The sequence below is a fragment of the Parambassis ranga genome, chromosome 21 (genome assembly GCF_900634625.1).
Source record: "Parambassis ranga chromosome 21, fParRan2.1, whole genome shotgun sequence".
Classification (NCBI taxonomy): Eukaryota; Metazoa; Chordata; class Actinopteri; family Ambassidae; genus Parambassis; species Parambassis ranga.
The window spans coordinates 6,445,911-6,473,800 of NC_041041.1; the positions used below are offsets into that span (position 1 = coordinate 6,445,911).

The 27,890-nt window shown below is 39.6% G+C and overlaps 3 protein-coding genes across 5 annotated transcripts; 2 read left to right on the forward strand and 1 right to left on the reverse strand.

The window, feature by feature from the left end:
* Positions 1 to 305: 305 nt before the first annotated feature.
* LOC114426656 (integral membrane protein 2B-like) lies at positions 306 to 13,246 on the reverse strand. Of its 2 annotated transcripts, none has more exons than XM_028394196.1 (7): positions 13,007 to 13,246; positions 2,925 to 3,056; positions 2,553 to 2,627; positions 2,070 to 2,219; positions 1,807 to 1,917; positions 1,477 to 1,627; positions 306 to 1,183 (listed from the first exon to the last, which is right to left on the reverse strand). In XM_028394196.1, the coding sequence occupies exons 1-7, from the start codon at positions 13,088 to 13,090 to the stop codon at positions 1,095 to 1,097; spliced, it is 792 nt and encodes a 263-aa protein (XP_028249997.1). In that variant the 5' UTR covers positions 13,091 to 13,246; the 3' UTR covers positions 306 to 1,094. The 2 variants fall into 2 exon arrangements, with proteins under 2 accessions (XP_028249997.1, XP_028249998.1); XM_028394197.1 differs by having other exon boundaries at positions 1,042 to 1,183; positions 2,553 to 2,624.
* A 1,119-nt stretch (positions 13,247 to 14,365) lies between these two features.
* On the forward strand, positions 14,366 to 21,961 carry med4 (mediator complex subunit 4). 2 transcript variants are annotated; one of them, XM_028394200.1, is made up of 8 exons: positions 14,366 to 14,491; positions 15,239 to 15,305; positions 15,581 to 15,751; positions 16,037 to 16,094; positions 16,193 to 16,279; positions 16,361 to 16,492; positions 16,674 to 16,883; positions 21,950 to 21,961. In XM_028394200.1, exons 1-7 carry the CDS (start codon positions 14,418 to 14,420, stop codon positions 16,844 to 16,846), a joined length of 762 nt encoding a protein of 253 aa, XP_028250001.1. In that variant the 5' UTR covers positions 14,366 to 14,417; the 3' UTR covers positions 16,847 to 16,883; positions 21,950 to 21,961. The 2 variants fall into 2 exon arrangements, with proteins under 2 accessions (XP_028250001.1, XP_028250000.1); XM_028394199.1 differs by lacking the exon at positions 21,950 to 21,961 and having other exon boundaries at positions 16,674 to 17,955.
* Positions 18,349 to 26,332, forward strand: LOC114426892 (uncharacterized). The gene is made up of 15 exons (XM_028394574.1): positions 18,349 to 18,476; positions 19,928 to 20,123; positions 20,627 to 20,726; positions 20,878 to 21,040; positions 23,489 to 23,617; positions 23,788 to 23,815; positions 24,080 to 24,163; positions 24,262 to 24,300; positions 24,402 to 24,467; positions 24,555 to 24,588; positions 24,979 to 25,180; positions 25,462 to 25,614; positions 25,697 to 25,865; positions 25,989 to 26,089; positions 26,171 to 26,332. Exons 1-15 carry the CDS (start codon positions 18,360 to 18,362, stop codon positions 26,330 to 26,332), a joined length of 1,743 nt encoding a protein of 580 aa, XP_028250375.1. The 5' UTR covers positions 18,349 to 18,359.
* Positions 26,333 to 27,890: the final 1,558 nt, after the last annotated feature.

A 27,890-nucleotide genomic window follows, 5' to 3' on the forward strand; every position in this document is an offset into this window, starting at 1 on the left:
TCCTGTGTTACTTCAGTCCTTCACGGCAGTATTACCAACTCTGTGTACACATCATTAAACAGGTAGAAGTACTGAAGTATTATTGCACTCTTATAGCAGTTTCTGTTTTAAATTAAGTACTGTCGGCAGTAAAAGTACACAAGTATTAAGTCATTTCACTAGATCAAGTGAAATATGTAGCAAAGAGTAGATTAATTGAAGTTGCAGTGTTATAAAGTCCACAAAGCTTTAACCTTACAGTTTCTTCTAGGACATCAGTGAAGCCTTAAGACTTAAAACACAGAAAAACAAAATGGCACCCACTGTTTGTTTTCCCCATTTTCTTTATTGTGTTGGTCTGATCATATCTTTAAAGAGATTATATACACAAATTAGTCTGACAAGAAAAGTTATCCAAAAATTACACATTCAAAAAAAACAAAAAAAAACAAAGACAACCCCTGTGAAAAAGATTTTAACATAAGCGTGTGCTTTCCTGTGAGCTCTCGCCCTTCTATTTAAATTTGTTTCTTTTCTGGTTTCACGCTGAACTTTTAAAGCTAAACAAGAAGAGAACCACGCCCCCACACTCTTACTTTAAGATCATTTTCCAGTTAAGAAACAATAGGTGCAGTGTATTAATAGCTACAGCAGACAAAACGCAAAAACGCCAACAAAGAGTCACCCTGGACTGATGAGTTTCAGAGCACAGGGTGAGCAGTATAAAAGCTGCCCTCTCTCTTGAAACTTTATATTTAAACTAAAGCAGAGGCAGCCAGTAAACCTGCCCGTGTTTATCTATTACAATAAATGCTGATTAAAATAACTTACTTGTTGGATACTCAGCTGACTTTGAGCTAGTTATTTTCTGAAAAGATTCCCAGAAGATTCCCCCGATACAGAAAGTGGAAAAATAATCACTTTTTTTTTCACCTATTTTTTTTTTCTTATCACAATCAATGACTATTATCAAACAGCTTCACATTTTATTCCACTCACTCATTCAAACTACCTGAAGTAAAGGACAGGGGAAAAAAAAAAGACAGGTGAGGATTTAACAACAATCTCACTGCACGCCAGTGACTGTAAGAGCAGGTGTGAGGCGACGAGGCATCTTAAGGCTCACAGATAAGAGTCTCAACCACAAACTTGTTCTCGAAGTGACGGATCTTGTGGCAATTCAGGGCTTCACGCTTCTGCATACCTGTGAGACACACACAGAGCATAGATTATAATGATGCATTTTGTACAAATACACTTTGTTTCAGGGTTAAGGAAAAGGGGCGATTGATATGTTTGTGGCTGAAGTGACGGAGACTGTATGTCCTACAAGTCCTACAAGTACAAGTCTGTTTATGAGGACATAGAAGGACAAGTGGTCACCACTTTGATTGTGATGCTGACATTAATGGTGCTGTGGAATACTTTTTTGAAGGTCCCCAGATGTTTACTACAAAGAAGGAATCTCTCAATGTCTGAGGGTCTTCGTGTGCTTACCCAGAATCCTGTCTCTGCGCTGCAACTTGTAGGTCTCTTTGCCACGGCAGAGGTTGTAGATGAAGTAGCCAAGCTGGTCGACATGCTCCAGGCGCTCGGTTACCATCATTTCCTCATGGACCAGGTAAGACTGAGGCAGATAGGTGCCAGCCTGGACAGAGGAGGAATGACACAGCTCTTAAACTCTTATAAACATGTTAATTTCTTTCTTCAACTGATTTTAAACTAATTTCTCATCAATTTCACAACGACCAACACACCCGTGTTACTGTCAGGGTAAATCAGGTAAATAAAGGTGCTACATCAGCCTGCAGGAAAGCCATATCTTACCTTGACATTGACAAGCAGCTCCAAGAAGTCTCTGGGAGGCATGACGATGGAGGTGTTAAGCGGGATGACGTAGCACTTGTTCAGACTCAGATCCAGGTAAGCGGTCAGCATCTAAGGATTAAAACAAAAAAAACATGCCACTTATTATCCTGCCCTGGTACTGTACATGAGTACATGTACGAGTTTAACACAGAGAATGAAAATTATATTCTGACTGACAGAATAAAATTAGCTGGTCTTTTCTGTCTCTGCAGGTGCCTCACCCTTTGGAAGTCATGGACTATGTCTGCTGGGTCTCCGTCTTCAAACTCGGGCACAGGCACGTTGATGAGCTCCACCTCCTCCCTTTCCAGCACTCTGATCCTCTCCTCCAGCTGCCGCAGGTGGAACCCGTTCTGCAGCTCCACCTCCACCTAAAGATAAGATCTGTGAGTTTGCTGAGTTACCGCCAGGAATTACTCACCGACGGTGGTTTGAACAAAGGACGTGCCCGAGCTGAAAATATGGCAACACTGCTTGAACCACTGACGTCATCATTGATATATTAATTATATATTGGTATGTATTAATCATTTAATATATATTTGTTCAGAGTATTTAGAAATATTTGACATTAGCGAGTGTGCAAAACTGACTATAAGATTATGTGAAAGATTACAAAACCTCAAAAGGGGGAGAGATACAGAACTCTGCTGGTACTGCAGACTCAACCTGTAATGATTAAAAACAAATGAACTGCATCTTACCTCCTCCTCCTCCTCATGTATCATAAAGTTCTCCTCGCGGTAGTTAACGCCACACACGAACACCTGGCCCTCCTGCTGGGGAAAAGGTAAGAAGGGAAACATGACAAACTAACGTCTCTGCATTACTTAAATATTATTTAATACTTTAGTACTGTTCTATATAATCAGCTCTATGCTTGTGATGCGGGTGTTTCAGATCCTGATCTGCTTCCATCAAACTCTTGGGGTCCTGGCGTAACAACAACCAAATATTAAATCCCTAACATGGCCTGCCAAAGCTTTCTTCTCCGTGTTGTATTTAAACACTTGGATATTTGGTTATCGTTCACATTAGGTACTTTCCCACCCTTTTGTTTGGGGCTGGCTGCTCACCTCTAGGACATAGTAGCGGTACAGGTAGGCTCCTCCCACCACAACCCCAGAGAGCATGAGGGCGAGACCCAGGCACATGCACCAGCACCAGGCCCGGGACTGGTGACGCACCATGAGAGCAGCCTCGGCATCCTGCAGGAGAGAGAAGACAGTGGCCAATTAAATGGGATTGTGTTTTTAGCATAGACCTACATATAGATACTTTTAAAGCAAATGCTGCAACTGCCAATCTTTCCTCACAGGATTCTGACACACAAACTGGAAATATGCAGGTAAAGTATAATTACTTTTACATAATTTTAACATGGTTGTCTTTGATAAGTGGCTTTAAATCTAACAAAAACTGAACCCATCTCTACTATCATCAGAGTTCCTGATCTCAGAGCCAGACTGCAGCAGAACAGCCAGACCTGCTGGGGGCCTGGAAATGCTCCAGAGTGACAACAGCCATGGGCCAGGGTGTGACGTGAGGCAGGAGTGTGTGTGACTGTGTGTCTATGTATGAAAACAAAGACCGTCTTTAGATGGTATGAAGGAGGCTCCCTTTTCAGACACACAGAGCTTCGGCGTGACTCATCAGGATGCAAATCACAGAGGGAGGCAAACTGAACAATACCGGTAAAGAAAAAGCAAAAGTGTGCCACTGGAGCCATGCTGTCACTTAAATCTGACAAAAGCAGTTTGGCCGGTGCTGAGGTGATGTGCAGTTACATCAGAGTCACAGCTGGAACTACTTTGCTGACTTCTCAAATTTTACGTATAAGGTGATGTTCTTACAGATATCGATAAGATTTTAGTTTTAAATGCATTGTTTCTGTATTTTAGTGCGTGGTCATCTTTATGTTAAACTGTACGTGTTAAACTGTTTTCTTAGGTAAAAAAAAATTGTCTGCTGAAGTCGTATTTTGGTTTTAAACAAAAAAAAAAGAATTTTACCTTTTACCAGTGCAGCAGCATAAGATAAAACTTAAAAAACAGAAGTACAGTAACCAATATGACTGAGCACTGTATGTGTTGTATGGCTGTAATATAAGAGATGAGAAGGTGCTAAATAAATACAATTATAGACCAGTGGACGGAATGACATTGATACATGACATAATCAATGTGATGTATCGATGCATTTAGCTAAAATCCTGAAAGGACTGCTATGCTAGCATGGCTGTAGAGTCAAGTTGCCTTTCTATTCCAATGTATTTTTTTTTTTTATGGAAAAGAATGGTTAATACAACAAATGTATTGTGTGCACACCAAAGAAACGTGAGATTCTGAGAGCAGAAATGAAGATTGGGAGTAAATATTGAAAAGAAAAACAAAGGCTTATCAGCAGTCGGTGGACTCTGATAAAAACCAAGGTTTTTTTTTTTTTTAGAACAAGCCTCAACAAGTCTCTCTCTTTCACCATCTCCTGCTAAATTGCAAAAAAAAAACCTTTCACATGCTGGAATGATTAACATGAACGTTTCTGCAGCTCTGCTGCTTGGTTGTGGTTTCCTTTTTTAACTTTTAAAGTCTGAAAATAGACCATGTGGCTTCAGTTCTGAAAAACAGAATTAAGAATTTCCCAGCTTGTTTTCAAGACACATCTTTGATGTCTTTCTCCTAGAATATTAGCTGTTGTTACTGTATCCCTTCCAGTTAAGTATTACATGTTAAAGAAACTCTCTTTTGATTAATCACCCAATGCAGATTGAAAGATGTCATTAATTGATTTTCTCCATGGCAGTAACATGTTATGTTCCTTACAAGTGGACCAAAAACACCTGCTAGCCAAAATATGCTAACGCTACAAACGACACAAAATGCTCATCCCCATAAGAGAACACTGTGCACACTTTGTTACTTTTGTAACGTTTGCAGAGCTGAAAATCTGCTTATTGCTGATATTACTTCCTACTTCCTCTTTTTTAAAAGAGTTAAAATTAAAACTTGTAAAGTCATAGTCATTTCTACAAAGTCATTTCTACAGCATGGCTAGAACTGCTACACCTACTAATGCTAATAAACATCAAAATGGAACAACACAATTTGCATCAGAAAGCTTTTTAAAGTCTTCTTTGGTTTTTCTAACAGCACTCACTCCTGACATCAGCAGCAAAACACTTCTGCACTCAGGACAGCTGACATTCATCTTTGGTTAGTAGAGCAGTACCATCTGAGAGAATGCATTTCAGCATGTCCACACTGTTTACAACTTGATAAATGTGGGAATTGAGTCGGCGCTTTCTGACCACAATAAAAAACAAAACAGAATAAACATCTTGGCTACAGGAGAGAAACTGCAGTGTTTTTTTTTTTTTAGCTCAACATTCGGAAAGAATTAATGCAACGTAATGCTTTTTCTGGGTGGGGATAATACAAAAACACAAACCAAAAAGCAGATGTTTGACAATGTGTGGCAAAATGTGAGCCAAACATAAGGGACAAGAGGAAGTAAGGGCAAAACCTTCAACAAAGTGCAGACAGGCTGATCTAATGTGGTCAGTCTGACAAGCCCACTAGCTGACTAAAGGACACAAAAAGGGAACATTTCCTGGGGCCTTTGTCCATCAGCTGCAAAACATACATGGCTAATATGTCTAATTGGATGGCTAAACTCAACTTCCCAAAAAATGTATTAGCATATTGCAAAAGAAAAGGGAACTGAATGCAAAACAGGACGGTAAAGCAGACGTGTTCTAAGCAAACAGATAAGAATACTTACAACAAGACAAAACAGGTCCTGACATTTCATAACTACAGCACACACAGGCGCACACATTTATTACAACACTCCACTGTCAACACAGTGAGGTATGCAGACATCACTCACAGTCAGAAATGCACAAAAAAGATAAATGAGGTCCTTCTAGCTAGCATCATAATTAAAAAAAATCCATCAGTGTTCAGAGTAGGGCTGCAACAATTATTCGAGGGCAAAATGCATCGACGACTAATTTAGTATTCGATGACTCGTTAGTGACGTCATTGAGACTGGTTCTCTGGCTTGTGGTGCAGTGGGGTGATCAGCACACACACAGTTTTGGTGCCGGGCATGAAGGCAGTCACGGGCTGAAGCAATGACAAAGCAGCGGGCCAAAGTAGGCGCCCACCAGCGAAGCAGCTATCAGCTGCAGCCGTATTTATGGCAAAACGATTTACTTGTGATCAGATTACCCAAATAATCAAAAAAATAATCGACGAGTATCCCGACTAGCAAAATACTCGTTTGTTGCAGCCCTATTTCAGAGCAAACGTGTCGTGTTCATTATTGAACTGTTGAAAAACAGATAATGTCAAAAAGTAAGAACACGCAGTCAGCTACCTCATCAAGAAAATCAATGCCGCAATACATTTAGCAAGGTTGAAATCCTATTTGTGTCGTAGCTGGCAGTCACCGGAATCACTGTGGTGAGGACAGAGGCAGCTGGTTTACACTCTGATAGAGGGTCATCTGGTAAAGCATTTACCAGATGATATGTACTACAACAGGGATCAATCACCATCTTTGTGTACATCTTTCAGATGAACCAACCAGTCGGGAGAATCCAATAAGGACCAACATTTTCTAGGTAATTAGGTTTGTTGTCTCTTGCACTATTTATCTCTGTGTCAGGTCAGGATATTATTAGCTGATGTTATTCACAGTGAACATGGATTACATCTGTGCCAAAAGTAGCTTTAGAACATGGTAGCCGATTATGTAAAGACAGCACTTATTTTATTTCAAATGTAAATGTAAAATGTTTTGGTTTCCCTGATCCTAAACATGGCTCAGTCTTATAGTAAATGTCTTAAGTGGATCAACCTGAGCATCGGTCCACCTGAGTAGAGCTTGTGTTTCTGTTTCTGTAGAGACAGGTGAGTATCAGTGACTCGAAGAGTTTTAATTTCAGTCTACCAGCGCTAACACATGAAACACCATCCTCTGGTCTGAGCAGCATTCAGTTCTCTGGGAGAAGGTGGCTACTGGGTCAAGTTAGCTGGAAGGAAAGATGCTAAGAAATATATGACAAAAAAGAATATCCTCATTAAAAGGCTAGAGCTGATTGAGTTTCCTCCTATTGTGCTACTCTCAAAGACCTAAAAGTAGATTTATTGGTAGACTTACAGAGGGATTGAGGCAAGGGCTGAAATCTATTTGCTACAAATCCAATTAGGGGATTATAAAATAGTCCTGATCTTCCACTATTACAACATTTGGATTTTAAACACGTAACCAGGATCTGAAAATACACTGACAAAGTCAATACAGAACTGGTCAAATGATTGCACTGATATCATCATGGTATGAGGCAGCTGTTAGGTTATAAAGAGTAGCAGCTCTGCTCTAGGTGAAGGGTGTCTGCCTGGCTGGTTAATCCTCCCTCTTCTTGAGTTTTAGTGGTCGGGCAGCGCCCGGTGGGAGGCAGCTAAAGCTCTTTGACTCAGTCTCTATCTCACTGATTAGACTGTAATCCTTTTCAAGCAGTCCACATGCTTCATCAGAGATCAGAAACATAAAGGCAATAAGCGGCGTTAGCAGCCGAGGGACGTAAGTAACAAGGAAACGGGGTTCAACGTTCATTGGCTCGTCCTCAAAGCATAGAGAAAACAAGGTGTGTTCACGGTGGAATTTTTAACAATGAAGCAAAAGTAGGTGGCTAATATGTCTAATTGGACAGCCAAACTTAACTTTAAAACAATGCTGTGTGTTAAGGCTGAACGCAATTGATGTGATCTTCAGAGACGCTCACTGGGCCAAATGTTTTTTTTAATCATTACATTAACACTTTCATCTTTTGGATGCAAAAATTTGAATTGTTCAGCAAGAGCGAAATAAGGGAGGTTAAATAAAATGATTATTCTGAAATACACTAAAGTGCCTTTATTTTTACATAGAACGAAGTTGTTGCCAAGGCTGGATTTTTAGTGTGTCTTCTTTTGAGGTGATCATAGGAGTAGATGTGGTTTTACAGTCTGAGATGCTTGAGCGGGTACGAATATACACAGAGACAGCCTACTATCACAGGAAGGAAGCTGTATCGAGATGTGCTGACTGCAGGTGTTACCCTGCAGCTGACTGTAGAAAGAAACCACATGTAGACACTTCTTGTTGTGATCATGTGCCTGAGGCCTTATTCCAAAATTCAATGCAGAAAAATCAACACCGGATTTGCCTGTTAGACACCAAAACCTAAAACTGCTGAATTTCTTAACATCTTCTAATGATCTTCTGCTGCTAAATATTTATTTTTCCTGGCCTAAATGAAGATGTATGTATGAGAATAGTGGGGGGTACAAAGGATGTCCCTGTGATTATGTTCACAATCAGTTGTATCGTGAGATTTTTCACGTTCTGCTGACATACTGTCATATGTTTTTGGATGTCAGTTCGGAGATGGTGTCCAGTTGACTTCGTGTTTTGTGACGGCAGGATAAATCCAAAACATTTGCAATAAATTTGACTCGTGAGCAGATTTTGTACAAACGTATGGTGGGAATGAAGATGGAGCCTCTTCAGGCCCTGAAGCAACACAATTACAGTACCTAGTTTTGGAATAGTGATGCAGCTTCTCTGAAATTGACTTCCACTTATGCAGGGCATCAGTATTCTAGTTATAGTTCCCTCTCTAATCTCTGTACATCTGTGACATTTCTGTTTCTGTGTGTGGGTGGAACAACTTCAACCATAGCTCACCAAACATCAGAAGTTAAAAGAAAAGAGTGCATTCAACCGTTTCAGTTACCCACAACTTTCAAGTAAAAAGTACGCTTGGTTAAATCTGTCATGGCTTATTCAAACATCAGCCAACATCCTCTCTACTGAGACAGCATGTGAAGTTTCTTTATGGCTAGCACTGCTTAAATATCTGAAATACTTAAAGATCAACATGCACCAAAGACCATAGACTGTACTGAAGAGTGATTTGTAAACTGTAATGTTTATTGCTGCAGTTTAGTTGGACCTTTTAACATAGAAGTCTCTGAGGACTGACTTGACTAGCTTTTGGAGACGACTTTAGGCGACCATTTGAGGAACTTTCCGAAGTTTCAAATCAATATACTCAATATAAACATTCTCTCTTTAAAACATTAAGCCAGCTAAGGACAACTACGGTGTACCTGCTTCCTCTTATAAACAATACAGTAGGGGCTTACACACATGCATGTTCCACAACCTGCCACAGCTGGAGTTCATTTGAGAACAGTGTTGTGAAAAGCGATCTTTACTGTGCACCACTCACATGGCCCTGTCATACAGCAGCGCAGCTTCAGCACCGAGTCTCAACGTTGAGGCTTGAGCGATGCAGCTGCTGCTGGCTCAGCCAGTCTGATGTGTTAACATGCAGCAAGATAAAACCAGGTGCTTTCCAATGGTAACCTTCAACTGGAGATTATTTTTGTGGTTTTCCTCTACCCGCTATCTAAGGCCATCTTTAATCATGTTAATGTCTTCTATTTATAATTGTCTTATTTTTCGACATAATTTAAAGACTGTTACGCAGGAGTGCTGATGTGTAATGCAGTTCTACGCACACGAACTGTTCCTGTTACATGGCATGTTAATATTGAAAACATTATTTGCATCGTGCGTCAATTTTATGTTAATCAGCTCCACATTTTCAGCAGCTAATCACCACTTTAAGACTCCCAGCAGGAAATGTTTAACAGTGCACACACATACATGTGGCCTTACCAAAAAGAAAACCTCTTCGCAGAGATAATATCAAGTCACAAGCCACAAAAACTGCATTGTAGTGCCTACAGTTTCCTTCAGCAGAATCAATCTTCTGCAGGCAGTTTTTAATAGGTTTAACAATCAGCTAAACCCAGTCCATCTGCTACTAAAAGCGGCTGCTAAGACATTAATAGATGGAAAAAAAAAAACAGATCAAGCTAAATATTTAGGCTAAGCATTCATGCTTAGTTTAGCTTTTCCCTGAATACACCCATGTCCAACTAGCCACTGTGGAGCCAAGTCGTTGCAATGCAATATTTATGTTACTACAGAAAGCACATAGGCTGTGCGTTGGTCTGTTCCTAGCAACCTGCATATGAACGACTGGGGAAATAATTTAACTGCCCATTCTCGGATATGAAATCCAATATAAAAGTGGCTGTTTAAATTTCTCAGGGGCGAAGATCATCTATCAACTGAAACATGATATGAATGACAGTAAATAATGGAGTGAAAGCACACGGGAGGAAGCAAAACTGAAACAAACAAAAAAGTGGCTGGCAATTAAAACGTTGTCAGTTGACCTAGTTGCAAAACATTTGGTGCGTGGAAGCATGTCAACCCTTTTTGTAAATGTTAAATCATTCGCAGCCTTTTTGTGTGAGCCAAGTCCTTCAGTTTAACAATTAAGAGACAACAGAAGTTCAAAGACAAACAGGAATGGAACAATTGAATAAAACGTCTGGATCGCATAAGGTCGATATGGACTATACTTCCTGCATTGACACTGAATGCTTACCCTGGGCAGAATCCACTAATGAAATGAAAGGAAACTCTCAAATATGACAGGCAAAGACATCAGTAAAATACCCACATTTATTCAGACGGCATCTTCGCAAGCCATCACTCCACAATTTCAACTACAGAGTTCTACTGTTACATCATTTGTCTGTCATCAGGTACACTCCTCTAATTTAGTCCCAGTCTCCTGTCTGCTATTTTTCCATCACATGACTTGGCTCTGATGTTAACTAATCAACACGGATAAAAAAAAAAAAATAACCAGCATGCTTCTCATTTACAAAAGAAAAAAGTGCTGTTCAAGTAAACAATGAGACACAGAGGTGGAAACAGGACCTGATAGGGGTAAAGACAGTTTTCTATGCATGTATGCAATGAGTTATAGATTAATTGATTACTTGATTTATTGTTTAGCTGCCAAATATCACCCAAAGATCAGACAACAAATGGGAAGAAAATAGGTAAATGAAAATGGATAAAATGTTCCGAATTTAAAAATAATTTTGTGTCTAAAAGTGGAGCAAACACTGCAGCTGAAACTCCAGAAGGTAATATTACTTTTTTTTTCCTTATATAAAAGTCATTCATTGTTTTTCCAAGATTTGCTGCTTCCTGTTTGGACCTGTGCAGTCCAACCAGCAGAGCTGCTTCCTGCCCCGGAAGCGGAGCAGAAGGAAAGTTTCCATGAAGGAAAGTGGATGATAAGCTCACTTTAGGACAGACGTCAGCTGTAGCGAGTGATGATTTTGATCTCTTTTAAGATGGACTGAACTCGGTAACCTTTCTGTCTAAACAGCGTTCTCAGTATGCAAATCAATAACAGAACGCTACACTTTACTGTGACAACTACTTTCATTGTAGATTAACATACATATTAATAAGTTCCCTTATACAATACCTGAAAACTTCAACTGTTATCATTTCCAACAAACCAGAGGAACATTTATGTGTCTCGTTCTCTCTATGACGCGAAACCTCACACCATTCAGTTTACCATCAAACAAATTGAGGCAGAGCTGAACCAGTTTATTTCCCACCAACCGTCTGTATACCATCTAAACAAGAATACACACTTTAAATACCAAAAAAATGAGCATAGGTTCACTAAAATTAACCATGTGCTGCTCAGGCGCCGCAAAAGGAAGAGTATTCCTGTTGGACTAAACAGTTCTGTTAAGAGGTTTAGTGAGGGATTTGAAAGGACTCAGACCTCATTAAAAGGGCTGCTGCTTAGTTTTCTGCTGCAGATGCAACTTCTTCTACAAGTTCAAAAACCCGCTCCCACCCACAGTACAGAATCTGCTGTGTTACTGTGAACTTCATTCCTCTGAGGGGAAAACTTCAGCCCGCAAAAGCACGATAACACTCAGAGTGAAACTTAGACAGAGAGGTGAAAACCACAACACGCCACCACAGTACAGTCTGCTGCCACCAGACAACAGTGAGAAAGTCTGCACCTTTCACACATGCAGTGAACTAGAGACACTCTTCTGACCTACTCCACACATATGAGACATGACACAGTCAAAACAAGATCAAGAGCTGATCATCCAGAATTACACTTAAGGTTATTTCACTTCAGTTATATCTCTGTAACTTCTTTTGCAACTTGTTTACAGAAGATGCAATTTTCTGACTTTAACACATCTGCCTCTCAGTATGCAGAGTTGAAATTTCCTTCAACAGCCTGAAAGAGAAACCATGCCGCTCCTTTCACGACAGGGTGGAGACAGAGCAAGACAACAACCAGGACTTTACCCTCAGTCACAACATGCCTCAGCAGTCAGCTCTAAACCAGCAGCAGAGTTACTCAACTACAGAACTCACACACAATGACAGCAATGTAGTTCAGTTACACCTTTCTGGCAAATGTTAAATGAATCCATTATTGCCTTATATTTATAAACCATCTGTAAACCTGTGTACATAACCACCAAAAGAGGAAGTGAGCATCCTCTTTTATGAACCTAAAGGTTCAACTCTTTATTTTGCAATGCTCATAATGTCAGTGTTTTACTGAGAACTGCAGAGGATTAAAAGCAGATAAAATGTGGAGTGGGGAAAGTGCACTTCCCCATTTTGTGTGCTTTCTCTTTTGCAGGAGTGACGCACTTTGGAAGTTCTAATCAAAATGATAACACGGGATGAGACAGAGCAGCATAGAAAACCAAAAGTCCAAAAGTGAAACCTTTGCTTTGCACATGTTTACTTCCATTTAGTGGGAGCATTGTCTTCCACTATTCAATAACACTTAGCATCATAAACTTAAACCTTGCTACAAAATGTATTGATTTTTTTTTTAAATGCCATGAAACCGTTGCATTTAAATCCTCTATTCATAATGCCACTGCTTAAATGAAGTAGAGGGGAGAATGAAGGAGATTTTTTAACCTAAAAGGTCATGGGAATTCGGTGAAAAGCAGAAATATTGTGTTATAAACAGGAAAACCATATACAACGTCTACATTAAACGCCTCATGAGGCATTTAAGGTAAGAGAGCTACTAATTAGATTCTGTTAGACATCTGTGACACTGGTTTTTAGTGCGAGTGTCTGCCTGCACATCAAATATAAACTGCGTCTCATCTCAGTGAGCTGAAAGCTGAGTTAGCGTTAGCTCAGTTAGCCATTTTCTACTCACTTTGTCCTCCTCGGGAATAAGAGTTTCGGCGTCCTTCTTCACATCCTTTTGTGCCAAAGCCGCGTTAAAAGACACTTTAACCATCCTGGAACAAACGCTGACAACCTCCCAAAAGCAGAAAATACGATGAAACGGATGTAAAGACAAGCAAAAACAGAACAAATTTGCTCCGAAGTGAAAAAGTCGCACTTCACTCCGGCCAAGTCTGATCTGTTGCCAGAATGTTAGATCAAGCCAGCAGAGACCTAGAGCGACTTCCGTTGGGTTTTTCAAAATAAAACCACAACAGCTTTTGGCGTGTGCTAACAGTTCCTGTAATAGAAAGATAATAAAACCTCATCTCTTGTTTGCATAATCATGTAATTCCTTTGATTGCCGTTGCTAGGCAATCAAACTATTGTTCTTCACCCTCTTTCTTCTTCTTCTTTCGTACCTTTTTTGGCGCAGCGTATCTTCAGCATACATTGACCGATTTCAGCCATTCAACTATCAAAATGTTCATCTCACAGAGGACATTCCGGGTCACCTTCAAGTTTTTTTTAAAAAAAAATGATAGTTTTTCAAATATTAAGCAATTTCGGTGTCATTTTTAACATGGGAGTCTGTGAGAGCCCTTCAACGAGAGTCATCTGCCAAATGTATCTCCTCCTACAAATTTCAAGCTACAGACTCCATTTTAGTCTTAAAACACTCATTAGATGCTGCTCTATCAAACTTGTATTCAGAATTTTCTAATTCCAAATCGTTTCTGCATGCCAGGCTCTCAAAGTAGGAGTGGTTTTTGAGGTCTCCTCTGCTGTTACCATGGTGACAGGCGGACACAGAGGCATACAAAGCCATACAAATGAATTGCTCTGATTCTCCAGCAATTCAGAGCAATGCTTCAGCTGCAGCAATCAAACTTACATTTGCTTCAGTAAATGCCCTTTTTTAGTAAAGCCTCATCTCTTGCTTGCATAATCATGTAATGTTAAATATTTATATCCATAAATGTTAAATTTATGGATATATAGGCGCTACAACGTCAATAAAAATGTGTTTTTTTTTCATAATGAGAACCACAGAAGTGATCTTTCATCTTTTTTCATTAATCTTACATGTGTGATAATGTCACATTTATATACAGTCATAAATATATATAGCTATGAAATAAAGTTGAGCAGTTACTCTTCAATAAAATTTGTCACACACTGCAACTCAAAAAAATGAACACGTAATACTTCATGTTCTATACAACATTAAAATATAGATATATTATTCACATAAAAACTACGAGTTTTCTACATTATGTCCTGTTTCACATGTCAGTCCAGTTGGTGGCGTTAATGCGCCTAAGCTGGTTGTTGATTGCTAAAACAAAAGAAGAAGAATACTTCCTGACCTGCGCAGAAGAAGCTGGAGAAAACTAAACATGGCGGCGGTGGCAGAGAAATCAACGAAAGAGCGGTTGCTCTCTGTGTTGGATGATTTGGAAGTTTTATCACGGTAAAGTCAAACTTTATGTAGTTTATTTTGCTATAATTTTGTTGTCCTTTACACAGGAAATGTTTCCTCTGTTATTTTTTGTTTGACAAGTCAGAGCCTGAGAATTGGCATTTACAGTTTGTATTAATATCCGGGCACAGAGAAAACCATTGTGCTCTTCTATAGGAAATTATAACTGGAATAGTAAATCTGACCAACACAGAATGTTTGTTATTAACCATATAACCATATATTGATGTCTATGGGGTGTTTGCAGCCTCCTTGTAATATCTTTCACCTGTGAGGCGATTCAGATTCGCAACTGAGGTTAAGATATCATTTTAATTTAATAAGCAGATTGATTATATCACGAAAACATACAAGCGTCGACAAAACAAGAATAACAGTAATGAAATTACCACAAAGAAATACAAAATAATTTAAAAAAACGCCACACAGACTCAACGTGACCAAAAACAACTTTCAAAAGTGGGCAACAGGAAACTTACTGGGGGCAACCGCAATAGTTTGCAGTGAGTGATCCTGCATTTGTGGGGAAAATCAGCCAACTATGGTGGCAAACTAACTGTGCTGGACTAGGCTCTACTTGTACATGTTTTTGATCAATTATTTGTCTGTTTTTATGCCCAGTGTGTGAAAAGATGTTAAAAACACAAGAAGAGATGAAAAACAACTACAAGCTCATTAGATTTTGTAGTATCTTGCTCCTCTGCACAGTATTACTGTATGTGTGTGTGTGTTTTACAGTGAGCTGATAGAAATGCTGGCTCTGTCCAGAAGTCAGAAACTACCCCAGCCAGGAGAGGACACACAGGTAACACAACACTGCAAAGAAATAAACCCGCTTGGGTTATTTGTACTTTTTTTGTATTAAGTTTAAAAATCCCTGAGTTTATGTCTTTATTGAGGTTGTTTTTTTTACTTTCTGGTTGTATTTTTTTAAATATTTTACATTTGAACTACAGTAATCTGTATATAAAGTTTAATCATGGAACATACAGTGGTGAGTGAAGGAGCGTGATACTGGGCTGTTCTGTGTATGTGTTTATACAAGTAAACCATTCAAAAAATATAATGTCCTGTGGTCAGATCTTGGAGCTGCTGGTGCAAAGGGACAGAGAGTTTCAGGAGCTGATGGAGGTGGCTCAGCAGCAGGGGAAGGTTCACCAGGAGATGCAGCTGCTGGAGAAGGAAGTGGAGAAGAGAGACAGTGACATCCAGCAGCTCCAGAAACAGCTCAAGGAGGCTGAACACATTCTGGTAAGTTTAAGTTGTGTTTGTTTCTAACAGTTGCTGAGATTTTATTCATGTTTTAATGAAGATTCCTCAGTCAACCAGAGTTTTTTATTCAAGAGCATAAAAGCAAGAAGGCTGGAGTTGTCCCTTGGAAGTTCCAATCTCGACTGAAGACGTTTTTATTCATGATTGTAGAGACACACTATTCCACTTCCAGTGCCTTGTCTTCCTTACTGTACAGTGCTGAAACCTGTTTGACTCAGATGACTGTAGGTTTTATTTAAAATGTTTCTGTGTCTTTTTTTTAAGGCCACTGCTGTTTACCAGGCAAAAGAGAAACTCAAGTCCATTGACAAAGCCAGGAAAGGTGAGCAAACACTCCTGATGAATGTTGTGGTTGATGTTAACTCTGGTTTTGTCTCCAGAGATTTTTTATAAAGTCAGGTTGTGTACTTCGTCTTTCAGGAAGCATCTCATCAGAAGAAATAATTAAGTATGCCCACAGAATCAGTGCCAGCAATGCTGTGTGTGCTCCTCTCAACTGGGTGCCAGGTAGGAACCATAAGTTACTGCTGGTTGCCTGTGAAAGCCATATCTTTGTTCTCTAACTGTTTATGCACATTTTGATGTCAGGTGATCCACGCAGACCTTATCCCACTGATTTGGAAATGCGCAGCGGAATGCTGGGTCACATGGCCAACCTGCCGACCAATGGTGTAAATGGACATCTTCCAGGTGACGCTCTGGCTGCAGGAAGGCTACCTGGTAAGCCCAACTGATAGTTTTAAGAATGAGTCAAACAAGGTTTTTACGTAAGGTTAGAAGATTAGAATCTTATCTTACACACTGAACACATTTTAAAATGGATAAAACAGATTGAGTGCTCCCAGCAAAGAAATAATGATCACATATCGGAGAATAACCACATTCTCCCATGTCTCCTTAGACATCCTAGCGCCTCACTACCCTTGGCAGTCCTCGGACATCTCAGTGGGGATGTTGCCTCCTCACCATGGCAACGACTTTGGGCTGGAGCCGCCAGGTCACAACAAGGAGAACGAGGATGATGTGGAGGCCATGTCGACGGATTCTTCCAGCAGCAGCAGTGACTCAGACTGAAAGACAGAGACAGACTAAGTGTGCATGCGTTTGAGAGGTCACCATAGAGCGAACATGTGAGCTAGCATATCTACCTAAAATGCAGCCTAAATAAAGACTCATAAGCAATAATCAAACTAGTGTTTTAGATAAAAAAATTAATCAAATTCTGTTACGGTAATTCAGCTATTTAACCATGACTAGCCATCAGTAACTAAACGTCCCTTAGTGGAGTCATCTTTGTAACAGACGGTGATTTTAAAAATAAATATAAAGTCTTCGTAGAGCTTTAATGTCCTCTCTTATAAATAAAGTCCATCCTTTATTTTGGACATTTTGTATGAGTGGCATGTAGTTTCCCTCATGAAGTCTTGTCATAGCAGCTTCAAGCACTTTCTGTGGCTATTATCAGACTGAGAAGTGTTGTTTACATTGTGCCCAAGTTAAGTTTCAGGTGTGCCTGAATTTCTATCCTGGAAGAACTAAAAGAGCATAGTGTCAGATTTTGTGTTTTTTCATCAAGGTGAATCTGTCATTGTGTTTATCTGCATTTTGTAAAGCATGTTTCGCTTTCTTTCTCAGAGTTGGATAAGGAGATTAATAATTGCTGTTATATCTGTCTGGTAAATACGGAATGAACCTGCAGCCAGGCCACAATTGACTTATTTATTTTGTTGATTTATGTAGAGCAAGGATGTGATAATCAATAAACAACTAATAGATTAGCTTCACAAACAGCTAATCTTGTTGGAAAAACAAAACTTTTACCATTTTATTAGCTGGTCCTTCTTTACACCCATTTCCTGTCTTTGGCAATTTTGGCTGTAGCTCAGTATTTACTGTACAGATAAGAGAATTATATTAATTTCTGCTTTCCTGAAATGTCAGATTGTTCCTTTAACAACATGTATGTACACCAGTTTGAGAAACCCTTGTATAGTTTAAACAAACTAATTTGCAAATGGCAAGTTTTTTGATTTTTGGTGACATTTGAATTGATTTGTGTGACCTTTTGTCTGTTGCAGTTGACTGTTGTGCTGAAGGGGAGGTTTGTGTGACATTCATGACAAATGCTGTGTAAATAAGTTTGTATATACTCAGTCTTGTAAATAAATACTTTTTTGAATAAGTTTGGCGGTTTGTTTGTTTGTATACTACAAGTGCCTAGAATCACAATCTCACTAAATAACTTCAATGATGAAATTACAGGTGTTTGAGAGTTAAAAATGTGTTAAACTGGGCTAAAGGTCAGAATGAGGCTATATTTACAACCTCTTTCTGTGCTGCTTTCAGGAGTTCTTAGGGTGGGTAAGTTTTTGTGTAGTCTAAATTTTGTGTGTTACTGTTAAACTAATCTTTGTCCCCTCATGGTGTTAAACATCACATGTGAGTTTTGCATTTACTTCTCATATATGTTTAGAGAACAACTTCGAGCCTAAAAAAAGTGTTTAAGCATTCATTGTAAAATTAACATATATTTCCCAATAGCATTTGAATGTGTCATAGGGGAAGCCGACTTTGAGGCTCGCTACGCATGCGCGTTATTTACTCCACTGTAGAAGGAGACATGGCGACGTCCCTGATCTGCGGCCGTTTGACGGCTAGCCTGAGAACTTCAGGGGCCAGAAACACTATTAGCTCCGCTTCCAAGGTGAGTGTGTATTTATATTGACGGGAAGGTGTTTGGCTTTTAGAAAAATGTATCCCTGACAGTCAAACACATTACTGATAAACACAACTTCTCCAAAAGCCAACAGGGTCAAATTTGACATTAGCTCATCTCCATTGAGTTTGCGTTGTTTTTGGCTAACATGCTAAGTAGCACCGAGCTAGCGTTAGCGTAGCTGGCTGTCACAGTTATAGAAACGTTAATGAACACCCACAGGATCACCAGGGCCTCAGTCCATTCTATCGCACAGTATTTCGTACTGATAAAAACAGCGTTGTTTAGCAGATATGCTCAGCGAAGATCAGATTGACCTCCACCGGCAGTTGTTATCCCACAAACAGCTCTGCGCCATTACATCTGTCCTGCAGCTTCGCTGAGTCCTCTTGGAAAGTTATCAGTACAAATCCGCTCAGCCTCAATGAGCACAAACAAAAGCTTTCACTGCAGATACAAGCTGTCACCACATCACACAATACGGCACGAAAACCAAGGGAGAGACCCATAGCTGAATTAACAACCGGCGAGAGCGGGCATCTGCTACTGGGGCCCCCACTAAAATGTAATAAAAAAAAACCCGCATGCAGTCATTTCATCTCGTTTCTGTAAACACTGCACACCTTGACAAAATAACCTGTAACTGTCTTTCAGCTGCAGAGAGAAAATACCCGCAGCAGCTGTCATTTACCTGTCACGTGCATTCTTCTTATAAATGGCTGACTTATGTTTACTGCTATGTAGATGTTGTTTTGCACCAATGCAAGCAAGATAATAGTGTGTGTTTAATGTACCTCCTTACTCTTAAATCATTCTCTGAAACCTAACTTCATGTAAGCAGGCAGGTCTGATTGGCTAAAACGAGTGAAAACAGCTGTTTGTTTAAAACTAAAAATAGATGCAAACTATGTTTTTGAATTGGACACCACACCTAGTACCTAATGTGTTTGCTGTTTAGATACTGATGTAAATGTAAAGTACAAATACATTCTGGGGATTATTCGTTTAATCAGTTGTTCCGGGTATGAAATGTCGAGAAAGAGCAAAATCTTCAGATATCCTTTTTTTTTCAAAAAAACACTCAGGTTTGAGTGAAAATGCATGACAAATAAACAAAATAGTTTCTGGTTGTTTTCTATTGATCAACTAATTGTTGCAGCTCTGATCAATAATACAGTAGCTGTAAGGCCGTTACTTTTCTTTTATGACGGTCAGCTGACTTATTTTAAACTGTGTTTGAGAAACACTTTGTTTCACATCCTTAAACGATTCCCCACGGTTGGCAGTCACTGTAAACACTTTTCCTCTGTTAAATGGAAGACACTCAGCTTTGTTCTGTATTTAAAGCTTTGTAAAAGGAGGACTTTATTTGTTCAACAGGTTACATCATTTGGTGGGAGTTCATTGCCTCCTCTTTTTGCTTCCCCCTTTGTCTCCAGGTTCTCTGTGGTACTTCAGGTCTGTTTGCTGGCCATGTGTCTCATTTACAACCTCCCCATCTGCAGCAGCAGCAGAGGAACCTCTCCCTACACGAGTACATGAGCATTGGCCTGCTAAAAGAGGCTGGCATCTCTGTGCCGGATGGCATGGTGGCCAGCTCCTCGGAGGAGGCCTATTCTGTGGCTAAGCAGATCGGTATGCTGTGCTCAGCTTGATCAAAGTTACAAACAACATGTTCAATTTTATGGTTCTCGTAGTCATTATTTTTAACCATATCAACAAGTCTTGGTGTCAAAACACCTTTTTGTAGAGAGACAGAGGTTCAGCATCTACAGTTTAAACTTTAAGGACCTAAATATACAGAGCCCTTTCTTACCTCTTATGACCTTTGTGTGCATGTGTGTCTGTGTTCACTATAGACATACTCACTCACATACACCCAATCTAAATATAGCCTCCTGCTGCTTCAGTGGTGTCAGCTGACGCCTCAACTTTCTCAATTCCAGGATAGTAAGAAGTTGCACTAGCTGAAAACAACACACACCCGCTTTAACTCTAATACGACAATGGTGTTGTGCTTACTAAGGCGCATGTGAAGTAATGAGTTAATGTACAAAACAAACAGCAGATGCTCATATTGATGTGTGTGGGGCCAAACATTGACAAAGAACTCATAAGTGTGTGTTTGTGTTTGATAGGTTCAAAGGATCTGGTGGTGAAAGCTCAAGTGCTGGCTGGTGGAAGAGGGAAGGGGACATTTGAGGGTGGACTGAAGGGAGGAGTGAGGATCGTCTACTCGTAAGTAATCGTTCTATAATTCATTGGTTTCAATTCTGTATAGATAGATAATATCTAATATAGGGTTCATTTATAAAATGTTTATGACATGGCATTCTGCAACCATAAATGTAGGCATGGAAAACCCCATTGTAATCTCTTCTCTTTCCAGGCCAGAGGAGGCCAGAGACATTTCGTCTCAGATGATTGGTCGAAAGCTGTACACCAAGCAGACTGGGGAGGCGGGTCGTATCTGCAACCAAGTGTTCATCTGTGAGCGCAGGTACCCACGCAGAGAGTATTACTTTGCGATCACCATGGAGAGATCCTATCAGGTGAGGACACACTCATTTGTGCTGAATAGTTTGCACAGTTTTTGATCCATAGGTGAGGCTCTTTGAGGGCAGGATGCTCTGTTTCCCTGAGATACCATTAATCCAAGGAGAAGGGTCCTCAAAACAATAAATATGGTCATATATATAAAACTTAAATTAATGTATACTGTCTGTCTCGGGCACACTCAAAAAATGAGTACAGATACTCTATCCAAAAAATGACTTGAGTAAAAGTCTTTAAGCATCATACTCGAGTAAATGTATTAAAGTTTTCAATATGTTTTGTACTTGAGTATTAAAAGTACAAGTATCTTTACTTATGTAGTTAATAAAGACAGCAGTCCAAACTTCTGTCCATGTAGTTCAGCGGGTCTGTTTTTGCAGCAAACTGAGACAGCTCGATGACCCAATGATAAAGCAGCTCCACCAAACCTGCTTGTAGTCAGCCGCAGAGCCGTACTGCTCTGGCAGTGATGCTCTGTCACTTTGTCACGTTTGTGTGTGAGACTGACAGTGTGTCGGCCAGAACTTAATACAACGATTCCCAATAGAATAAAGAGGACACACGGGTATATTCTTAGTCTCTTTACTTATGTAGATGGAGGGAGTGGTGTAGAACGACAGAACAGTCATTAGTTTAACCTAAACAAATTCCTTGAAGCAATAATAACTATGGTCAAATGGCCACCAGGCTCTGTGAATTCAAAATAATGAATTCTCCGTTTTTGCACAAAGGTCTAACATTTATAAAAGAACAACAAACTGTTTCCAGTCTATACTGGAAATAAAGTCTTTCTTATCACTACACTACTACTTATGACTTTAACGCCTGTAATTTTTGTTTACGACGTTTTCCTCTACCTGCTTCATCTTTCGCAGCAGACATATATTATTCCCTGTGTATTAAAGACCAAGACAACACATGACATCAACCCCTTTCCCCTCACAAGCAGACACACAGACATAAATAACAATAAACAGCAAGAGAGAACAGAAAATTCCACCTTAATCAAACCATCATGTAACATGTTTGGTCGTTATCTTGTTTTTCAGTGTTAAGCAAACAAGCATAGAATGTCTGAATCTTCAGCTCTTATTGATGTCTCATCAGCTTAGTTATTACACATCATGTGATAGTACAGTAGTTAAAGGATGCATATATTTTTTGTCCTTGCATAAATTCCTTATTTTCCAGCTTGTTTCTGCTACCCTAAAATGGCACATGTACTCTTATAATTCAGCAACCAGATGTTGACATCATTTAACTGTCTTTTCCTTAACCTCTTGGGAAGCACGTTACCCATTCACCTAAATTAAGACGGGTATCAGCTTCTGAAATTCTTAACTACTAAGTTGGAGATGAGTGAAATTAGATGTTTGTAAGTGTCTCTGTTGTAGCTACAAGTAGATGATAAATTAAAGAAAACTACACATTTTAATGGTGGGAATGTGTTCTTCAATGAAACATGCTCACACAGGAGTTAGGAAAGGGAATTCCTGCTGTTGTCTCAGATTTTATCTGATCTCCACCATTAGATGGCAGCACAGTGTTACAAAGGTAAAGAAAACAATTCCATTCCAGCTAGCTTGAAACTGGAAAAATAAATTTAGTCAATCCAGTCTTGCAAGAGGAAAGAAGAGGTTTCAAGTATCAACTACATATAAGAGCAGTTAAATGTATGTACTATATAATTATCATACATGATCATTTATACATGCTATTACTATATAGAGAAATGGATACTGAATGATACTCAGCAGAGATGAGGTTTCTTAGTGGTAATCATCTCGCCCACAGCAGAGCAAAGACAAAGAAATTGTCCTCAGGTGGGAGTCTTTGGAGCAAAGCCTCTCATTAAATGTGCTTTGTGATCTAATGTTCTCTACACATTAGTACTGAGACATAGTTTGTGTCATATTGTAAGTTAAAATGAGGAATATCTGATTTCAGAAACAATGTTTTTTGTGTCACTGTAAATAGATCATTTTTGCAATGACAGCCATTGCATCTGCAGTCACCACATTTATAGTCACAGTGGGTTTGTTGCACCACAAAGTAAACAAACCATAAACAAACATATCTTTGTGTGATATAACACACAAAAAAATTCTTTGATTTTGTTTTTTTTCTTCAAAAGGCAAAGGCTTAAGATGTTATAAAAATAATGAAATTTTCTGCATCCAAGGATCATCAAATCATTCTTCCTTTCTAGTTTCTGGCTGTGTATTGAGAGGTGTTATGTATGGGTTTCATACATAAATTTAAATAAGTGCAGGAGCAATAATTTCACTGACAAAAAGGAGGTGTGGGTGGGTGGCACGTAATGTTACATCCCCGCTGAGAAATCCTGTCTAATAGATGCTTGATTTACACGGGTTTTATAATTGAAATACTGCAGTTACTGTCGAGTATTTTAACTTCCCGTTCCTTCCATTTGTGTCCCACAGGGCCCTGTGCTGATTGGCAGCTCACAGGGGGGTGTGAACATTGAAGATGTCGCAGCGGAAAATCCAGATGCTATTGTGAAGGAGCCCATCGACATTGTGGAGGGCATTAAGATGGAGCAGGCTGTCAAGGTACAATCAATAGAAGATGAAATGAGTCACAAAACAGACTGGAGATGTTCCAACTGTGTGGTTTAAGCTGCAGGAGAAATCGAAGAGGAGAGTGTGTGTGTGTGCATGCGTGCTGCAGTGAGCACCCCAATGGTTAAATCACAAGGGAGACGGTGTTTGATTTCTCACAGGTAAAACTGTTGTCTAAACAAAATACAGGTTGGATATCAGGTTTGAGGAATCGTATTTCCCTTGGTAGACGTCATTCCTCCCACATGTTGTTTTTCTAGACAAGACAAATCCTTCATTGTTCTTGATCACAAGTTATGTTTTGGTATAGTTCATTTCCAGGCCTTAATATAACTGTATATTTGAATGTTTACAGTATATGTGGCTTTGAATATAATCATTTTTACCTGTAAATTAATAACCTTTTTTTTAATAAATCATGTGTGTGTGTTCATGGCATTTGTCTTTCTATAGATCCTGATAACACCTCTACAGATGATGAAAAAAAACCTGAAATCTGTACAGGTGATGAAAACCCAGCACCATACCCACCTCCTGGTAAGTTAGGGTTAGAACATGATTTCTGTTAATAATCCTCTTACACACACACACACAGCATTTGTGTGTCTTGATAGAACCTGAAATTTTCTCTACAGATTATGAGGAACCAGCACCGTCATCATGCACAACTCCTGGTATGTTAGAACCTGATTTCTGTTAATAATCCATAATCCTCTTATTAGTATTACACACACACACACACACACATGCACACGCCATTTGTCTTTCTCTATAGAACTTGCAGTCTTCTCTACAGATTATGCAACCCCATCACCGTCACCACCACCTACATCTCCATCCAGTAAGTTGGAACATGATTCCTGTTAATCATTCACCCATGACTTATTTTCTCCTTCAATGCGTTAAACCTGCGGTTTTTCCATAACAGCTCTTAGAGCTCCGTGGAGACAGGAGTCATGGGGGTGAGTAACTTCATATGTAGACATTGTACTAGCTGCTGATAGTAGATAATCAATATATGGTTATAGGTTGCATACAGATGGTGATAATGATCACGACATTGGTTTATCTTTGTGTTTATGAACCAGAGCTGCAGACATTCTGTCAAAGCATCTTTAACTTTGTATGGAGTTGATTTATCAATTTAGTTTGTATTATTATAAAAATACAAATACAGAACAAAGGAAAAAAAATACACAAATATGCATCAAATGCAAAGGAAAATACATCAGTACAATAAATAGAACTTTATTTACATATAAACTGTCATATGTTGTATTGGCCATTGCTTACATTTATTGGCACATCCATTCATTTAGTCATCTGTCTTGAATTTTTCCACATTTCTACAGAAACAATCAGAGTTATCTGCATTATGTGAACCATTATCAACCTGAAAATGAGGCTGTCGGTTACATCAGAGTTCTCCTCCACGGGCCAGTCGGTGCTGGAAAGTCCACCTTCATCAATTCTGTCAGCAGTGTCGTTCGAAGGAAAATGGCCAATCAAGCCTTGGCCAGTTCAGACAACTCTGAAATCAGTTTTACTAAAGAGGTGTGTAAGCTCATGTTTAGCCACTTGATGTGTTGGCACACACACACACACACACACACACACACACACACACACACACACGTAGCTGTGTTGCATGTGGACAACACTCAGCAGATTTGAGGACTCTGTAGTGCCAATATGAGCCTGAAAGCAATAAAAAAAAATTTCTGCACATGCAGATATCGAACCTTTCAGTGTACGTAAAACACACCTATAGCTGGCAAAGCTTCCATACAGGAGACTGGTTGGTCTGGACATAAATCTTTGTGTGTGTGTTTCAGTATAAAACTCATTGCATCCAGAGACAAGGCAGAGGGAACTTTTATCCTTTTGTCTTTAATGATGTCATGGGTCTGGAGGAAGGAACAGGAAGAGGAGTCCATGTCAAGGACATCAAACTGGCCTTGAAGGGACATGTGATGGAGGGTTACAAGGTACAAATGTCACCTAATTAATGCATGTCTGAAACTACTAGTACTTGTACTCGGTTGTAATTTAAATCTTTTCATTTTGCAGTTCAATCCTGTATCTCCGCTGACACCTAGTGACCATGGCTACGTTTCTCATCCCTCTCCTGGTGACAGAGTCCATGTTCTGGTCTGCCTCTACTCGGCTAATGCAGGAGACATGAGAGGTGGAGTTTTACAGAAGATGAGGGAGATTAGAGAGGCAGCCAGTGACTTGGGTAAGACCAGATTTATAAAGTACTAATGATAGTTTCATCATGATAATTTCTGCATATATTTGTCAGTCAGGGGTCAGTAAGTCAATGCAGGGACAACATCTGAGTCGGTCTGTGTATCTACAGGTATTCCACAGATCGCTGTCATCACAAAAATTGATGAGGCCTGTGAGGAAGTTGAAAACAATCTGAGGAACACATTCAAGAGCAGATATCTGAACACGAAGGTGAGTTTCTGCTGAACATGTTTCAAATACACCATAAACACAATTTAACACTCAGCTTAAACGTCCTTCTTTTAAACTTAGATTGAGGAATTCAGCAGAAACCTGGGGATTCCCATCAACTGCATCTTTCCTGTGAAGAACTACTGTACAGAAACCCTGCTGGATGATGATGTCGACACTCTGATCCTGAGTGCACTGAGAGCTATCATTGACTTTGGAGGGGACTTTGCAAACACACTGTAAACCTACAGAACCTGCTGCAGGGCTGCATGACAAACAGCAGAATAACCTCATGTAAAACAATAGCAGATTTTTACACATGTGTATCATCTAGTAGTTGACTCAGGGTCCTCTTCTTCATCAAAGCAGAGACGTTTAACATGCATGCATATATATGGTTTATAAAAATTTGAATGCATGATCTAGCTTTTAGCTTTCACTGACAAATGTCACAAATGACTGAAAAACTGAAATAAAATAATCATCATAATTCATACTATTCAATGTGGCTAACATAAACAATAACACAGCAATAAAAATATTAACATTTTCCATAAAGATTCCTCATTACCTTCTATTTTGTCCAAGTTCTCTTGGTTACCTTGTCATTTCATTTATCAACATGATCCATGCTACAAACATGTGTAGTATGTCAAACAGTGGCCAGGTTGGACAAAACAAATATGTATCATTGTCCTCTGTTAGCCAGTGGAGACGAGGTAGGATTGGTTAGCCAGCTAGTGGTAACTCAGCTCCACAGTGCTGAACTGGAATTGGCTTCTCTTCATATGGTATGTTGATTGTTGATTATTTTGATTAATGCCTCCAGGTAAGTAAGGGCAGTGAGTCTGCAGATAAATGTGATATAATTTAGTGATGAGTGTTTTCTGCTTGTGGCAAAGTGGATGTTGCGTTTTATAGTATTTTTAATTTCTAACTTCTTTTAATTCAGTGCTGTGAGCTTGAATTCATACAACCTGACATTTTGAAGTAAAGGGACAGAAATCAGTCAAAGCGTGTGTGATACTTTGAATGGAGACAGTGCAGCAGTGTCACCATGACAACCTAACATCCACAGATCTGTTGGAGGATCTATGAGGTGACACACTGTGTTTTGGTGAAGAGGACTGAATGAATTCAGTGTGTGTGAATACTGAAAAACATTACTGTCAGGGTTTCAGCCTGAACCGGGGCTTTTATTTTGTAGTTCTGTTGTGTTTGTATTATTTCCTTTTATTTTGAAATCACTGACCTCCCTCTCTTTTCAGGTGTCCCGTCTTCCCTTCCTCGTGCACTCCCTCCTCCTCCTGGTGATTACCTGCTCCTCCCTCATGTGTCTCACCTGTGCCTCATTGTCTCTCCCTTCCCTCTGTATATCATGAGCATCTTCCCCTCACTCGGTGCTGGTGTTTGTGTTGTGTGTTGTCTGTCCACCCTGCTGCCTGCTGTCCTGCACTTGCACAATCCTGACAATTACAATGTGAGAACATGATCCCAGTACATCAGATCAAGATTCATTTTCAGCACTCATTATTCTGACATTTGGCCCTGGAGGGTTGTACCACTGTGTTCTTGGCTGCTGTGTTAGTAAAATATCTCCACCTTGACATGCAGAGCTGCAGGTGTATGCTGCATCTGTGACTTACTCTGCAGGTTCCTATAGGACAAATGACAAATGCTGTGCCGGTCCACTGTGCATGCAACATGACAAAGTCTCACAAGTAACAGGAAAGTTTTGAATTGCAGTTTAAAGATGCTGCATGATTTCCATTAGCTGATGCTGCATCGGCCTCATCTAATG

What these genes read in the sequence shown, in the direction of transcription:
- LOC114426656 (XM_028394196.1), bottom strand. Translation starts at nt 13,090, where the DNA reads ATGGTTAAAGTGTCTTTTAACGCGGCTTTGGCACAAAAGGATGTGAAG. An exon ending in TAGTCCATGACTTCCAAAGG is followed by an intron (nt 1,918 to 2,069) that starts GTGAGGCACCTG and finishes TTTAATCCTTAG; the next exon opens with ATGCTGACCGCTTACCTGGA. An exon ending in GCGCAGAGACAGGATTCTGG is followed by an intron (nt 1,184 to 1,476) that starts GTAAGCACACGA and finishes TGTGTCTCACAG; the next exon opens with GTATGCAGAAGCGTGAAGCC.
- med4 (XM_028394200.1), top strand. Translation starts at nt 14,418, where the DNA reads ATGGCGGCGGTGGCAGAGAAATCAACGAAAGAGCGGTTGCTCTCTGTG. An exon ending in AGCCAGGAGAGGACACACAG is followed by an intron (nt 15,306 to 15,580) that starts GTAACACAACAC and finishes TCCTGTGGTCAG; the next exon opens with ATCTTGGAGCTGCTGGTGCA. An exon ending in TCCTCTCAACTGGGTGCCAG is followed by an intron (nt 16,280 to 16,360) that starts GTAGGAACCATA and finishes TTTTGATGTCAG; the next exon opens with GTGATCCACGCAGACCTTAT.
- LOC114426892 (XM_028394574.1), top strand. Translation starts at nt 18,360, where the DNA reads ATGCGCGTTATTTACTCCACTGTAGAAGGAGACATGGCGACGTCCCTG. An exon ending in CTATTAGCTCCGCTTCCAAG is followed by an intron (nt 18,477 to 19,927) that starts GTGAGTGTGTAT and finishes CTTTGTCTCCAG; the next exon opens with GTTCTCTGTGGTACTTCAGG. An exon ending in GTCATCATGCACAACTCCTG is followed by an intron (nt 24,301 to 24,401) that starts GTATGTTAGAAC and finishes CTTTCTCTATAG; the next exon opens with AACTTGCAGTCTTCTCTACA.